The sequence below is a fragment of the Rhinolophus sinicus genome, linkage group LG10 (assembly GCF_036562045.2).
Source record: "Rhinolophus sinicus isolate RSC01 linkage group LG10, ASM3656204v1, whole genome shotgun sequence".
NCBI lineage: Eukaryota > Metazoa > Chordata > Mammalia > Chiroptera > Rhinolophidae > Rhinolophus > Rhinolophus sinicus.
The window spans coordinates 32,407,667-32,423,351 of record NC_133759.1 but is presented as its reverse complement, the minus strand read 5'-3'; the positions used below and the strand labels follow the sequence as shown (position 1 = coordinate 32,423,351).

The 15,685-nt window shown below is 42.7% G+C and overlaps 2 protein-coding genes across 4 annotated transcripts in view; one reads left to right on the top strand and one right to left on the bottom strand.

Moving 5' to 3' along the window:
- The window catches only part of ACAD11 (acyl-CoA dehydrogenase family member 11), a 70,767-nt gene extending 66,420 nt beyond the window's left edge, over window positions 1-4,347 (top strand). For both annotated transcript variants that reach the window (XM_074312842.1, XM_019725930.2), the window contains 3 exons: window positions 1,186-1,302; window positions 2,089-2,198; window positions 3,171-4,347. In XM_074312842.1, coding sequence (XP_074168943.1) covers window positions 1,186-1,302; window positions 2,089-2,198; window positions 3,171-3,285 — 342 coding nt within the window. In that variant the 3' untranslated portion in view covers window positions 3,286-4,347. The remainder of the gene's footprint in view (window positions 1-1,185; window positions 1,303-2,088; window positions 2,199-3,170) is intronic.
- ACKR4 (atypical chemokine receptor 4) overlaps window positions 1-10,634 on the bottom strand; it is a 36,597-nt gene extending 25,963 nt beyond the window's left edge. For both annotated transcript variants that reach the window (XM_074312846.1, XM_019725933.2), the window contains exons 1-5: window positions 10,466-10,634; window positions 8,348-8,444; window positions 5,657-5,806; window positions 5,357-5,520; window positions 4,354-4,439 (exon numbers count right to left, since the gene is read on the bottom strand). The gene's annotated coding sequence lies outside the window, so the exon portion shown is untranslated. The remainder of the gene's footprint in view (window positions 1-4,353; window positions 4,440-5,356; window positions 5,521-5,656; window positions 5,807-8,347; window positions 8,445-10,465) is intronic.
- Between the last annotated feature and the right edge of the window lie 5,051 nt (window positions 10,635-15,685).

Here is a 15,685-nt window from a genome sequence, read left to right as displayed (position 1 = left end):
AATTTGGTTTGCCAATATTTTCTGGACGATTTTTGCATCTATGTTCATCAGGGATATTAGCCTATATAAACCTTCTATTTTAGCTGGCTTTCCAAGACACCACTGTTAGAAGATGGGGTTCTACCATCTCATTACTGCCAGGCAGATGTAGAAGTCCAGGTTCCTTCTCAGCTTCCACTGATACTGAGGAGAGGAGTCCAGGCTCCCCAGGTGGTCTCCACTGACACCACAGGTGGAATGGAGCTTGTTGCTAGTCTAGCTCCTCGTTTGGCTTCTCTGATACCTCCCTGGCAGGGGTGTTGAGGTTCCTCATTATAACACTGATGAGTGGAAATCTGCAGGCATGAGTAGGGGCAGGGCCATAGTTTTTTCTGCGTTTGGCTTGGGTAGAGTTGTTATTGTATTAAGGTTTTCTGTCTTGCTAGGCTACCCCTACCCAATCCTTCAGCTAAACAGAGAAGGCTTTGGTGGGACACTTTTTTGTTTGATTCTTGTTTGTGCTCAGAGGCATTTCCAGGTTGCCGTCTTGTTCAGCTCCAGGTCTGGGATATGTGAGGCAAAAAGAAAACCCAGAGAAATCACCACCAAGTTATTCTTTTAGTCTGGAAGTCCCTAGCAGGTCTGCCTTCTTTTCTCCAACATTCAGAGTCTTCTTAGGTTTGTTATATAGATAATTCCCAGTTTTTTAACTGTACTTAGCAAGACGAAAGGGAAAAGTACATCTCTTACTCCATTTTCCTGGAAGTAGAAGTCATTGGAAGTACCTTTTTCTTAATCCGTGCAGATACCCTGTAAACCTCAATACAGAGCTCTTCAGGAAAAGCTGGATTGGAGAATGGGCCTGGAGCTGAGGCTGACATGGAATCTCCTCCACTGCAGATCTGGGCCTTGGGACCCTCACACTCAGGCATGAGTGCACAGAACATAAATTTAACAACTTAGATGAAATGGACTGAGTCCTCAAAAGCCACAAACTACCAATCTCACTAACGGTGAAATAAATCAGGTGTTAGAACTATTAAAGAAATTGTATCAAACGCATTAACTCTTCCACTTAAAAACATGTAAAGTAAGGCTTGGGAACAGTCTTTGGCCTAGAGTGTTTTCACCAAACCACAAGGCTGTGTTACATGTGCCATCAGCACCAGCTTATCTCCCGTTTTGCTGTCCTTTGCTCCCCTACAGGAAGTTGTGGCTCACTGGATTGCTGAAAGTCGCATTGCCATTGAAGAGATCCGCTTGTTGACCCTGAGAGCTGCCCACAAAATTGACACTCTGGGCAGCAGTGGCGCTAAGAAGGAGGTGAGGCCCCTAGGACCACCATTGGCCAAGCCTGTTCTGGTTTCTTCACCCATTGGGCATTTCAGGTCCCACTAGTACCTTGATGACACTGGGAATATTGGAAGCTTCTTATGGTTTTGGTTTAAAGATTATAAATGTATGGCACCTACTAGTTTTCTTGAGATGTAGCCACAGGGATTAGGGAAATTCCGGACTTCATACGGACCTGGAATTGTACTCAGTATGTCACTTTCTGCTAGCCTTTTGACACTAGGCCAAGTATCTAAGCTTTCTGCCTATGGCGTAGGGTTCTAGTAAAGAGTGACCAAGATGATATAGAATGCACAGCACTGTGTGTGACACATAAAAGGTGCCTCTTGTCCCCTGCCTTCTTATGCTTCTGGCTTGTATGGAATAAGAACGTGATCATTTAATTCTAAATGCCAATAACATTGCTAAGAAAAAACTGATTAGTAAAGATTCTTGAACTCTTTTTATGAGCCTTAAGGTGATGAAAGTAATTTATCAGCTGCCTGAAATTCTTTTGGAAACAAAGCAAGTTAGAAATAAAAAAAATGTGATTTGGAAGAGCTGTCTCTTTCCAAAAGGTCTGTATTGACTGAAATATGGCCGTTTGCTGCATCACAGCGGATCCTTATTGGCTTTCATCAAAGATCCTGTTTAAGTGGTGATGCATGTGGGAAAGTTCCCTCATTCCATTTCACAAAGAAAATACAGATTATATCAGACTGTCACAATGTGTATTGTTGAAGACAGGTATATTCTTTTTGTATCTTGCTTTTGTAGATTGCCATGATTAAAGTGGCTGCCCCTCGGGCCGCCTGCAAGATTATTGACCGGGCCATCCAAGTGTGCGGAGGTGCAGGTGTTTCCCAGGATTACCCACTGGCTAACATGTGAGTGGCTATCATTTAATAACCATCTAATTTTGACAGGCTTGGAGTTAAACATCTACAGATGCCGTGACACTGTTTAAGAAGAAAACAAAGATACTAACGTAGTTTAAAGTATAATTGAATGCTAGATAATGGACTTGTTATATGGGGATTTTCAGCTACACTGAACATCAGCGACCTACCCTCCTCACTGTTCCAAGGTCAACTGTAATATAGGTACTTTAACATACAGCTCAGTATGAATTAATAGTTGCTCTTACGATTACAACTAGTGTCTCAGTCAATTATGTAAGCTTTTACTCTGGGGTTCCTGGGTAGACGAAATAGCATGGGATGTTCAACCTCAACTAGGAAGGAAAGTAGGGGGCAGAGATGGCCAAAGGGAGCCCAGGGCCAGGCTTAGGTATGTAAACCGAGGACGGCTTACCACGTCCACAGGGGGCCTCGGCCACTCTGAGCAGGGCACACCAGTGACCATCTCATGTCCAGATTCTGGTTGCTGGGAGTCGAGAAGGAATACTCTCCATTGTCCATCCCCACAGTCACAGGGCCACCTTCTCTATCACATCCCTTTCCCCTCATCCATTTCTAACCTTAAGAAAGAACTACATACCTATACTGTATATTTATAAATATAGAAGTATTATATATTTATACTTCACTGCTTGTTGCTTACCTAAGAGATCCCCTCTAGTTGTAGCAACTTCTAGTAATCTGTAGCTAATCAAGGCTGAGACTAAGCCCACTGCACTATGCCCTTTGAAAGTACAGTTCCCAAGGTGAGAACTTTAAAATGACATTTCAGAAGTCTGTGGGCTTCTTTCTTTGATTTTCCCTCTGCTCTTTTTCTTATCACTGCTTTGGTGAGACTGCAAAAATTAATAGTTTGGGCTTAGAATCAGAGTGACTGACATTAAAGTATCTGTTCCGCTCTGGTAACTCCTGCCATCCCTGTTCCTTCCGTTTGTCCAGGTACGCCTTAACGCGAACCTTGCGCCTAGCAGATGGGCCTGATGAAGTCCACCTCTCGGCAATTGCAGCATTGGAGCTTCGGGACCAAGCCAGAAGCTTGAGGGCCAAGGTGTAAGGAGGCGGCACCGTCTCACCTTTAGACAAACTTCATGGGCTCCAGCATTTGAATCTTTCTATTTTTGCAGCAATTTAACCACAAGACTTAATTACTTTCGGTAAAGATTTGAGCATCTATTTTGATCAGTAGGTTTTATAATTTCAAGGTGTTAGACTGTTGTCATTCAGTCTAATACCTAACTGTTTTGCATTTTTTAAATACTCAATTAGTAAAGAGATAATGAAGTGAATGACAGCTAAAGCATAGGCATAAACATATTTTCACTTTGATTCTCATGAATTGTGCCATTTAAATAAATATTCAACGAATATTTAATCATTACTTTGTAAATAATATAATGGGATCTCCTTTTTAACATTGGTCTTAGGAGTTGGTTTAATATTTTGTAGTAATGTTTACTTTGGAGAAAGATGCTTCATATAAGTTTCTTTATAATTCAACAGGAAGCATTTATACATAATATCTGAATGCAGTTTTACTACAAAATATGGCATATTATGACAAAATATAATTAAGAAAAATTTTAATAATTTATAATATGTTGATGAGACAGTGGATAGTTTAAGGTACAAGAAAGTTATTTAATTTTGAGAAGAGATTAAAGACGTCTGCTCTAACTGCTGTCCCGTTAAAGCAACACCCTTGTATTAAGAGCAGACTCCTGTGGCTCTTTAAAGCAGCTGGTTCAGTATAGCAGCCATGGGCTACGCGTGACTCTTGAGCACTTGAATTGTGGCTAGTGCAACTGAGGAACTGAATTTTTGATTTTTAAAAATTTTAATTAATATTGATTCTCAACTCAGTTACTGGAAATCTTTTAGGTATGCTTCAACTAACTTGGTATGTGAATTGACTTTTTCAAATGTAAATTTTATGAAATCTAAATACAGAGCAAGTATTTTGAATGAAAATTTAGCATCTGAATTAAGAAATAAGGTATAAAATATACATCAAATTTTGATAGTATGAAAAAGTAAATATTTTTATTAATACTTCTTAAATATTGACTACATGTTGAAATAAAATTTGGATATAGTGAATAAAATATATTAAAATTAATTTTACCTGTTTCTTGTCACCTTTTTCGTGTGGATGCCATTGGAATAGTAACTGGTGAATTTTTCAGTCTTCAAATGAACGCATTTTTATTTCTAAAAATGACAAAATTGTTTTATTAGAAAGCATACACATCACATCAGTGTATTGATGTCCTGAGATTATTTCTATCACTGTTTAAATGTTGTCTTGGAGTGAGGGTGGGAGCAGACATTTGACAAAGACCTGGGTTCTGATTCCTTATGTATCATGTGGGCCTCTTAAACATTTTTCCTTTGAGCCTTAACCTCTCTCTATGCCTCATTTTTATTCCTACACGTTGGAATTAACTTTTAAACCTAGAGAACTCTTACTTACCGAGGGTTTCTTATAACAGTCACTGAAGCCATATTGAAGAAGCACCTTGATATTCGTGAACCACAATAAAGTACTATGTAAGGTATCCTTAAACTGGATAAAATCTTATAACCCAAGCTAGTTAACCTTATTACTAGTTTTAAAAGTTGTGACTTAAATCAGGATTGTTTCTGAACAATTAGAATTAAACGTTATATCTTGTACTTACGGTTTTGTGATCATTGTTTTCTCTTTGAGGAAAATGGGCTAAGCTGGTGGTTAACTTGTTTCAATTAATCTATTTTTACCTCTGTCTGTCATATACACAGTCACTCCCTGTGGCCCATATTCAGTTCTCTCCCGTACCCTTAATTTATTCAGATAAAATGCTGTAAAGAATAGTAAGGGTTGTTTTCAAAGGGAAGAGTCCAGTCTCCAAAGGATAAAGTAAGCTCAGGGAACCCTTGCCTCAATCGCAGTGAGTGAATGGACTGACTAAGCATGGGAGCCTCCCAGCCATTTCTGGGGTCTCCTCAGGTTGTCACCTGGTGTCACGATGCAGCCGTCCACCTGGGACAGGCAGCCAGGTTTGCTGTGCATCTGGAACCACATGGTTTGAAAGGAAGAAGTTGCCCTGTGTAATACCCCACATGGCGGGAAGAAGGCGAGAACTCACCAGTCAGTGCTTTACCCGGTGGGAAGTCTCTGAGATTTGCATGTGGTCAGCAGCAGGGAGCATTGTCCAGCAGGGAAGTCACCACGAGGCTCCCCACAAAGCCGGCGTGGACAGCGTGGCAGTGCTTTCCCAGGGGGAACCTCTTTGGCAGCTGACATTTTAACCTGGGGGAACACACAAGGGGAAGTTCAGCTGCTCGTGGAGGAGCTGATTTCCTCCGCAACCTGTGCTATTTACAAAGGCTTCCCCCAAGGCGCACATCACCCCAGTGCTTCACACGGTTGTGGTCGACGTACATACGTGTCATAGGCCTGCTCAGATTTCATCCAAGAAAACTGAAGTGGGTGAGAAGCTGGAGTCCCAGAGCCCCATGCAGGCACTTTGACAGATGGGCTGCAGAAGGCTTGCAAACACCACGGTCCTCAGTCTTGAATTCAGCAGCAGCAGTTTCTGGGAAGTTAAGAAGAGAGGTACTTCTTATCCAGGCTTCTGAAGGCATGTCAAATTAGAGAAGGCCTTAAATACATTTCACTTTATAGCATTTAAGAAAATGTCTTCTATGGACAAATGCCCTGTTTCAATGAAGCTGGGTAGCCTTAGCGCGGCTTTCCTCTTTCACGGGCACTTGATGCTCCCACCCCCAAGGAGTAAAGGGGTGCAGAGCGGTCAGTGGGCCTACTGTTAGCCCTTCCAACCAGGGTTTGGGGCGTGTATTTATTTTGCCTGGATGACTGGGCTGGTGTCCCATCAGGGCTTTTAGTCTCTCCCCGCAGCCAGCACGACCCTGTCAACATGTTGCAGGGGCTTTTCACTCATCAGACTAGAATCCACAGGCCTTGCCTTGGCAGACAGTTCCTTCTGAGCTTGTCCCCTGACACCTCTGAGTGCACCACCCCTGCTCGCTCCCTCCATCACGGCCTCCTGGCTACTGGCCCAACAATCAACCACGGCCAGGCCTCTGAATCTGGTTGTCCCTGTTTTCTCTGCCTGGAAAGACCCTGAGATTTCCAGAAGCCTGCACAAAAGTCTCCTTCTCAAAGGGTCCTTTCTTGACCACTTGTTCTAAACTAGCACCACACACTTTGTCCTTCACTGCTATCTGCTATTCTTTTTTTCACAGCACTTCTCACTGCACATACCGTGTTTCCCCGAAAATAAGCCCCAGTTAAGATCTCAGCCAGACAGAGAGCAGGGTGTGCACACGGCTCTCCAGGTGACCCTGCCCTGCACCCCTGCACCCTCTGGGTTGCGGGCTGACACCACCCTGGTGACGAGCCGTGTTTCACTCTTTAAATGGTTGAAAGTGGACCCTACAGATGCCTCCTCTCCCCACCACCCTTACCTGTCTGACGTTAATTTCTACCATTCTTTTTCTTTACTCCGCACCAGCCACACAGACCTTCTGTTGTTCTGCCAATACCTCAGATATTTTTTTTCAATTAGAAAAAGTACTGTTTCCTGTTAAAATAGGGCACTCTTATGGGGTAAAAATATGCAAGAAGAGCCTTCCTGGATTTCCTCACTTATCTCAGCACGCTGGGACTATTAATTAAAAACTTCCCTCACTGAGCAGAAGGGAAAGCTCTCCACCTACTCCTGGGAAATTAGGATACTCTCATTTGACTTTTGATTACTTGAATGCATTTTAAAAAAATCAAAACCCAACTGTTAATAGGCTTATCTGTCCATAGGCACAGACAGACGTGGGCCTCAAGTCCAATCCTCACATGCAGGCCAGGATTCGAGGTGCCCTGGGGATCGGGAGCGTGTCCCTCACAGGGGACTCAAGTCCCCAGGTCCTGGTCAGCTGCTTGCAAACATGCCGAGTGCCGCCATGCAAGGCTGACATTGCCCCTCTGCAAGGACTATATTGGGTAGAGTCAGGGAGCCCTCTGGCCACAATTGGTATATGGTCTAGAAACTACTTACTCCTTCTGCAAATCCTCGTGAGATCCCTTTGACTGACAAGAGTGGATTCCAATTTCAAAACGGCCCCGCAAATCACACAAGGTAGGGGATGTTGTTAAGGCAACAGCCTCCCCGAGTCCTGCGCAGAGCTTGCCCTGGCCCCAGGACCCCCGGCCCTGCCCACTGCCCCTCCGTGACCACGGGCAGCATCCAGAAGTTCTGAGCAGCCTTCGGCCTCACAAGTCAGGGGTGGGGGTGGGGGGAGAATTAAGGAACTTCATGGCAACTTCAAGGCCAAAGTCCTACCTTGGGATCTCTGCACTTGCTTCTCTGTTTGCCCGGAAAGCTCTCCCTCCACCCCATGCTCGGAAGCCTTGCTCCTCCCCTGCAAACAGGACCTCCGAGGTGCTCCTTCTGTGACCACCCCATCTAAACACACACAGTCAGACCTTACACCCTTCCCTGGTTTGGTTTTCTCCTTAGCACTTTCACCATGTAACATACTCTGTTTCTTTTTTATGGGGCTTATTAAATCCCTTCCCCCACTAAAAAGTATGTCTAGCAGGGAGGGGTTTTTGTCTGTTTTGTTTACTGCCATTTCCTTAGCATCTAGGACAATTCCGAGATTGGGAATAAATATTAGCTGACTGTGTGAATGGTATTCCTCCAGCGGGAGGGCAGGGATCCCAGGAAGTGTGTTGAACCTCTGTCAGAAGTGTGCTGGCATAGGCTATGTTAACCAACTCGCCCTGCTGATGCTGAAAATACCTAAAGCCGAGCTTCTCAAGCCTGGCTGAGCATCAGAATCCCCAAGGAGCTGACATAGACGCCGCTGTCCCAGCCCCAGGGTTGTGACGTCAGCGGCAACAAGATGTACCCGGGATTCGGGTCACAGGGGGGCCAAGGGTAGAGACTCACTTCCTGACATATCCTGATCAGGTCTGTTCGGCTGTTTGACTGCAAACATCAGGAAGAGCCAGCTAATGTGAGGAAAAGGGACTCGGGGTGTGTGGAAGTGGAAGACTTAGGCCCCCTGAGGGGGCGGGGTGGGGTGCGGTGGGCAGTGACCCTGCAGTGGCTCACCTCCCTCTGACTTGTCCACTGGGTCTGTCCTTGCCTTGCTTGCTGGGCTCCGAGGAGCATTCGGGTGGCCACACTCGGGTTACAGGTCTGCCCCAGCCTGAAGGGGAAGAGAAGTGGAATGCAAGCCACGCGTGTGATGTTACATTGCTAGTGCCACGTTAAAGAAAGTCAAAAGAAATGGAACTAATCGTAACAATGTATTTTATTTAACGTCATCTAGCCAAATACTATCATTTCAACATGTAACCAATACAACAAATTACCAATAAGATATTTTACACTTTCCCCCCAAAATCCAGAGTCTATTTTACATTTATAACACATCTTAATTTGGAAGCTGAATTTTCAATGGAAATACGTGAACTATAAAAAGTTAACTGTAGGTGGATTTCATAAAATTGAGTTGAGAAAGTAGATTCACATACTCAAATTGTTCCAAACATACTTACAAGTTTTCAAAAACTGAACCGAGCATCAGTTTTTAAATTTAAATAAGTTAACTAAAATTAAATTAAACTCAGTGTCTTAGATACATTCCATGTACCCAGGGGTCACAAGTGGTCAGTGACTACTGGATTGGACAGCACAGCTGTGTCCCTTAGCTTCTGCCGTTCGAGAGGTCACCAGGTTACCTTCCCACCGAAATCACTCACTGTGGAAGGGACCTGGGGCGTTATTAGAAATGGAGAATGGATACTGAGCAGCCAAAAACAACTGTCAACTACGGAACGAAGGGAAGATAGTGATTTTATATCTTTCATGTTTTTGTCTAGTGAAGGGAAAAAGTTAATTCCAGTACATTTTCTATTTAAGAGAAAAGGGAAAAAAAAATAAACACAAGGAATCGCTAAGCATTTCTAGTTTACCAAGGACCCTGTGGTATGACCAATTCCTAACGATTACTTGAGGGATAACTGGTATTTGTTCAGGGTGGTTAGGGTTTCCGAATGGAACAAAAGTTTGGCTCTAATACATAGGAACAGAAGAGTATAACCTTGGTCTCTTAAGGTTACACAGTTGATTTATGAGCCACAGTCCTTCCAGCTTGGTAGGAATTAATAACAATCTTGTCATGGAAACTGGAGACTTTTTTTTATACAATTCGAAACTGTGATCAATTCTTCTCTCCCAAAACTGTCTGTGATGAGGTTTTTGGCTTCAGGGGAAATGGTCCCCAAATAGCCTACTTGCTGCATTTCATTCCGTTTAGTCCATCAGAACTCCTACCTCTGCCTCTAAGATGCTAAACGAAGCCACTATAAGGGGCTAAGCCATGCCTCAGGCTGGAGGGGTGGCCTTCTCATCTGGACATGGTCCACGTCTAGAAGAGAAAGCTCCCTTCCCGAGTGCTGAGAAGTAAACGAGCTTCCTTCTATTGCCTGCTCTCACTGGTGCTCGTGGCCGCTGCTTGTCAGGCCCGAGCAACACAGACTTATGGAACCTGGCAGTTTACCCTCCTCCTTTGGTTGAAGGTAGTTTCAAATTCTAAATCCAATTGAAACCTTTTCTGCAAGACGTCTCCTTCCAACCCTTCAAGACACTGGACTAAATCCCAAGGAGTAAATAATTTCACAGGCAAAAACATAGTATGTTGTGATCCTCACATACTAAGTTCATGATATTTTTGTTTTATTTTTAACCCTTTTTTTTTTTTTTTTTTTGCTGGCAAAGTTTGAGACAATAAACATCCAAAAGAGAGGCGGAAACAGCCACTCACAGAAGCTGTAACGTTTGACCTGAATTGGGAGATGAATGCTGAGGGACTTAACGTAGTTCCTGCCTGATATTCAGTGTTAGCTTTGCCAGCTCATGATTCTTTCAAGTGTATTAAGTCAAGGATTTCTTATTTAAAGCTAGTCTAAGCAACGCAGCATTAGGCCAACTGGAATTGAAAGAACACTAGATTCATTTTGCAGCAGAGACAAGGGTGATCCAACCGGTCCTGCTGAGGGCCCGAGGGGGCTGCACATGTGAAGAGCCCCACCCCCAGGTCCTTCAACTCAGGCGTCTTTCATCCAGCTGACAACTCACTCAACCTAAAAACCCCCACCCAGTCGTACTAGATAGGGCAGCATATTTGTCAACCACACAACCTTGAAAACATAAACTGGTACTTACATGGGCAAACAAATGAAAATATTTTCAAAATGTCTCTTTTAAGATCCCATTTCCACTGTAGAAACTCGAGGACAGCGTGCAAGATGAGGCTGAAGCAACTTCAACTGAAGAATCTAGAAGCAGGAAGCAAGATAATAGGTGGGATTTCTCCTTATTTGGGACTTCTGATACCAGCCCCAAACCTCAGTGGGTCAGATTTTGAGAAGCGGACTTTGGTTGAAAATACTTAGAAGTCAGAGGAAACTGGCCTGCAGCAGGAATGTGTAATTTGGAAACTGGCTCGTAGGGCGCTCACTCAGGCACAGCCCCAGCTTTATTAATGAGAGTTGGTAAATGTTGCTGTTTGCTGTTACCATCCGTGTTGCGCCATGTGAATTTGGGCTCTTTTTAATCATGAAGAACTGACTTACACAGGCACAATTTAATTCATTCAATAGTGTCTATTATGTTCTAGATGTAATGCTAAATTCTGGGGGACTGAAAGATGGCCAACACAGACGTCATCGCTGCACTCACGAAGTTTACTTCCTGTGTGGAAACAGACAGTTAAACAAAATGCTCTCCTTAGCACTCCACACCACCAGGGAGTCACGGGAGGCTCCCAGACCTAAAAACAAAGAGATATGAGGAGGAGAGAAAAATGTTCTGGATAGAAGAGTATGTGTGAAGGTCTGGGGGTGAAAATGTTGGCAAGTTCTAGAAACCAAGAAGTTCACTATGTTTGGAATGATACTGAGAGAGCAGGAGAGACAGTGCCAGAGAGAGAAGCGGCCAGATCACGACGGGCCTCGCAGTCCAAGACGAGGCACTGGACTTCGGGGGCCTGACAGCAGTGAGGAGTCCTGGGAGGGTCCTCATTGCTGATGAAACATGGATTGAAAGGGTCCTATGTGGGTTTTATAATAGATTATTCCACGGAAAATGGATGGGCTTCAGATCATGTTAGAAGTAGGATCCTGTCGCACTGATCCAAGAAAGACACGTAGAAGCCTACACAACGGGAGAGACTAGAGACAGATTCTAGAGATACTTAAGATGTAGAAGCAACAAACACAATTGATTAAAAGTGGTAAAAGAAATGCTCATGGCTCTGGCGTGGCAACTTGGCTAGACTCGAAGCCTCACTCAGTTTAATGATTTTATATTTATTTTTCATTTTAAACCTTTGATGTAGCTGGGATATATGCAGTATAAGAAAACGGGGTGGGGACCCCTGGGCAGATCCTTGCCTACAGAAGCTGGGATCTATAGAACGGCTAGCCAGTTGCTTGCTGAATCCATTTTTTCTCTCTCACCCGGATATACACAGGTGCTTAGTGGGAAGGCCATTTCCATCACATGCTATGGATCACATACTTGGACTGACTTTTTCAGCCTGTTTGGTTCTGTTGGCCTTTTGTTTACAGTGCCTATACCACACTTTTTAAATATACCTTAAAACCTGGCGGGGCAATGCCTGATCCATTCTTTCCCATATTCTTGTAGTATTCTCACAAATGAGCCATCATTTTGTTGCAGTTTTGATTGAGACTGTATTAAACTTACTTGAAGGACCACGGACACCTCTGTAATATCGAATCATCCGACCCAGGAACGAGACATGTCACTCCTTTCAAGAACTCCTTTATGCCTCTCAGTAGAGGGCCAGTCTTCATAGAAATATTACGTTCCATGTTCAGGTTATTTCTAAATATTTTATGGGGGTTTTTGTTGTGGAAACTATTTTTTTTCTATTATATTTCCCATATATGGTTTCCATGTACAAAAACTGCTTTTTTTAAAGTTTGGCTTTATTGATTTTTGATTTCCCCTCAATAGGCATTGATTTTTTTATTTTTTTTTTAGTTTTTATTTTTAATCAAATGTGTACATGCCCGAGTTTAACAATCAAATCACTGTTCAAAGTCAGTTGTGAAAAATATCAGTGGTGCCTCCTCCCCACCCTTCCAAAATGCTAATTTCCCATTCCCATTAGCAACCACTTTGAATAAGCATGGTTGTCTACTTCTAAGTAATGCCGTTACACTGTTACTCAGCTCCCAGTTTTCAGTTTGAAAAAATTTCCAACCTTCAGAAAAGTTACATGAACAATATAATGAATACTTGCATACCCTTAGATTCACATTTGTGCATCCTCTCTCTCTCTACTATTTGAGTTAATTGCAGACATCATGTCACTTATCCATAATACAATGATCACACTTGGGAAATTTGACCTTGATAATATTACTATCCATAAATAGTCTGTTATATTGCTTCTCGTTGATTTTTTTGTTTTGTTTTAGCCAATATTCATTTTTCTTAATTTAGAAGATTCAGTTGTCTTTCATCTTCTCCCCCCACCAAACTTACACTCTTTCACACACATCCTGTTTTTTCATTCTCTCAACATAATCCGATTGGCATGATAACTACGTAAGGACCACTCAGAACCTTACCTTCGCATTCACACGTCCTATGATTATGTTGCTGTCTGACTCTTCTAAACGCTTCCCTCAGGCACGTCCATCTTCCTCTCGGCATATTCAAACACAGAGGTTGACTATCAATTTCATCTTCCCGAAGAATTTGTTCTCAGAGCCTCTGACCTGCCTTGGTCTGGTCTGGCTGTGCTGTAAGTCAGCAGCAAGCCGTCGTCTGACTGTAGGATCTCTTCACCACCATCTGGAATATCCCACCTTCCTTTCTTGGCTACCGTGTGTTAGTAGAGAACAGCCTCAGGGATTTTCTTACAAAACACCCATGGGAGGGAGATAAATCTGAGACGCTGTGTGTTTGAAAATGTCAATTTTGTCCCCTCCCTCAGTTGGTAGTTTGGCTGGATTGAGAGTCCTGGGCTGGGGAATCATTGCTCCTTAGGCTTGTGAAGGCATCACCCCCTTGTCCTCTGTCAGTGTCACTGAGACATCCAGGGCTACTCTGATTCTTCTTCCTTTCTAGGAAGTGTCCTCCCTTTCTCCTGCCGCACCCTGGAAGCTTGTCGGAACTTCTTGATTCCATATTGTAAAATTTCACAAGGCCATACATTTGTAAGAATTTATTTTCACCCATTGGGTTGGGCACTCAGTGGCATACTGTTCCTTTGGGGGAAAGTTTTTGAAATTTCCATTTTGTCCTCTACCCATTTAGTCAATGTGGGCTGCTGTAATAAATTACACAAAACTAGGTGGATTAACAAACATTTATTTTTCAAAGTTCTGGAAGCTGAAGTCCAAGATCAAGGCACCAGCAGATTCAGTATCTGTCCAGGGCCATTTCTGGTTTCCATATGCTGCTTTCTCACGGTATCCTTACGTGGCACAAAGAGCTCTCTGGGGTCCCTTTGGCAAGAGCACCAACCCCATACATGAGGGCTTCACCCTCATGGCTTAACCACTTCCAAAGGCCCCACGTCCTAAGAGCATCATCTTAGAGGTCAGGATGTCAACATATGAATTCTGGGGGCACACAAATGATTAGTCCAGAATACCTCCATTTCAAAACTAGTATCTCATTTTAGATCTTGGTTTTTTGGATAATGGGCCTCCTGGCTCTCATTTAACTTTCATTTCCTGTTTTTCTATCTCTATCTTTTTATTCTTCTTCCGGAAATTTTTCAACTTTATTTCTCACTGTCTTCCATTGTTTTTCATTTCTGCTATTCTTTTAAATTTATCACTGTTGGTTTTAATTCTGTGAAAAAATATTTTTTAAGTGGCATCCTATTGTTTTGTGAATGCCGTGTTTATCTCTGCTGAAATTAGTGATAGCCTTCTTTTCCGATGTTTTCTTCTTCCTTCATTGTCTGTTTTTTTCCAAATGGCCTTTATCCATCTCCCTTTCTGTTTGGCCCCTTTCAAGCTTCTACTCTCCGAGGCACACACTTATCAGCCTTCAATCTATGGTCTGACTTGAAGCTAAGCTGCTTTAGGAAAGTCCCAGTCACAGGAAGGGTGTGGTATCTCATCCAGCTCTGTAGCAACTGATCAAGTTTTCTGCTCTCAAGAGATTCAAAAAGATGAATTCACATCTTGATCATTTTAGGGCTGACTAGATAGTCTCTGGCCAACTCTTACATGTAAAGCCAGGAAATCTGCTCCATTTCCTGTCTTAGAATGCTAGGAAACCAGACAGATGTATACAAAGGGTTGTTTTGAGTCCTGTACAATATTATACTGTGAGAGTGGGTTTTGAACTTAAGTTCTAATTGAAGCAACTTCACTGAGCATAATTAAATATTTGTAGAATTACTTTCATGTGACCTTTCTTTTTAAAGACAAATGACTCATTCCTTCACTAATTCAAGCCACATCTTCATAAACTTTTCCCTGAAATAAAGATATTAAGGCCATGGGCTTCCTCTTTTCCTGCTCACAGACACTGCATGCCATACTTGGCAGGCGCCAGGATGTGAGGCAAATGTTACTTACAGACATACAATGTTATATATACAGTCATCGGAGAGTAACTGAAAGCTCTTTACACACAGTAACTGCATAACCTTGTTATATAAACCCTATAGCTTTTCAATGTTAAACAATGTAAGCATAAGCATTAATTCTTATTTATATATATAACTGAGACTTTCATTAACAGTTCAGGGGCTTTTCTCTTTTCTTACATAGCTATTTCCCTAAACTGGGGCTTTGTAAAAATAATGGAAATGTACACAATCTTCTTTTGTAAACTTGATGGAAAAACAAGCTTTCTAAAAATGGCCACCCTACCCCTGCATTCACGGGGCCCTGGAGCTCACAGAAAGCCAGCCCTGAATTTGGAAGTTCGATGGCCAGTAATCCAGATGTGAAGTTCTTTGCTCCAAATGCTAAATAACACATCAAACAACACATGTAAAAAGTAGCAACAGGAAAGCGTTAATGAACAGGTTACATTCCTGGATGCTTCCACCACCATGGAAGAGAGACAGTCTGTTTCATGATAAGCCCAGTGATTTTTGGGAAACAGTATCATAATTCTTAGAAATGATCTGGCTCTGGGGTTTTTACGTTGGATTAGAGTGGGACTGAGTTATCTAATATTTTTTTAAAATATGGGCGTTTGTACATTTTTACATAGAAGGCTTATATTACCTTTCACCACATTCTTAACAGTGAAATAACACATATTTCCTGACCAGCCCAACCCAGGCATTTTGTAAAAGAAATCAATGTCCAAGGTCAGAAACCTAAGTAGGAAAGAGTCTGCCTGGGAAGCCAGGGTTTTATCCCAACACCACCTCAC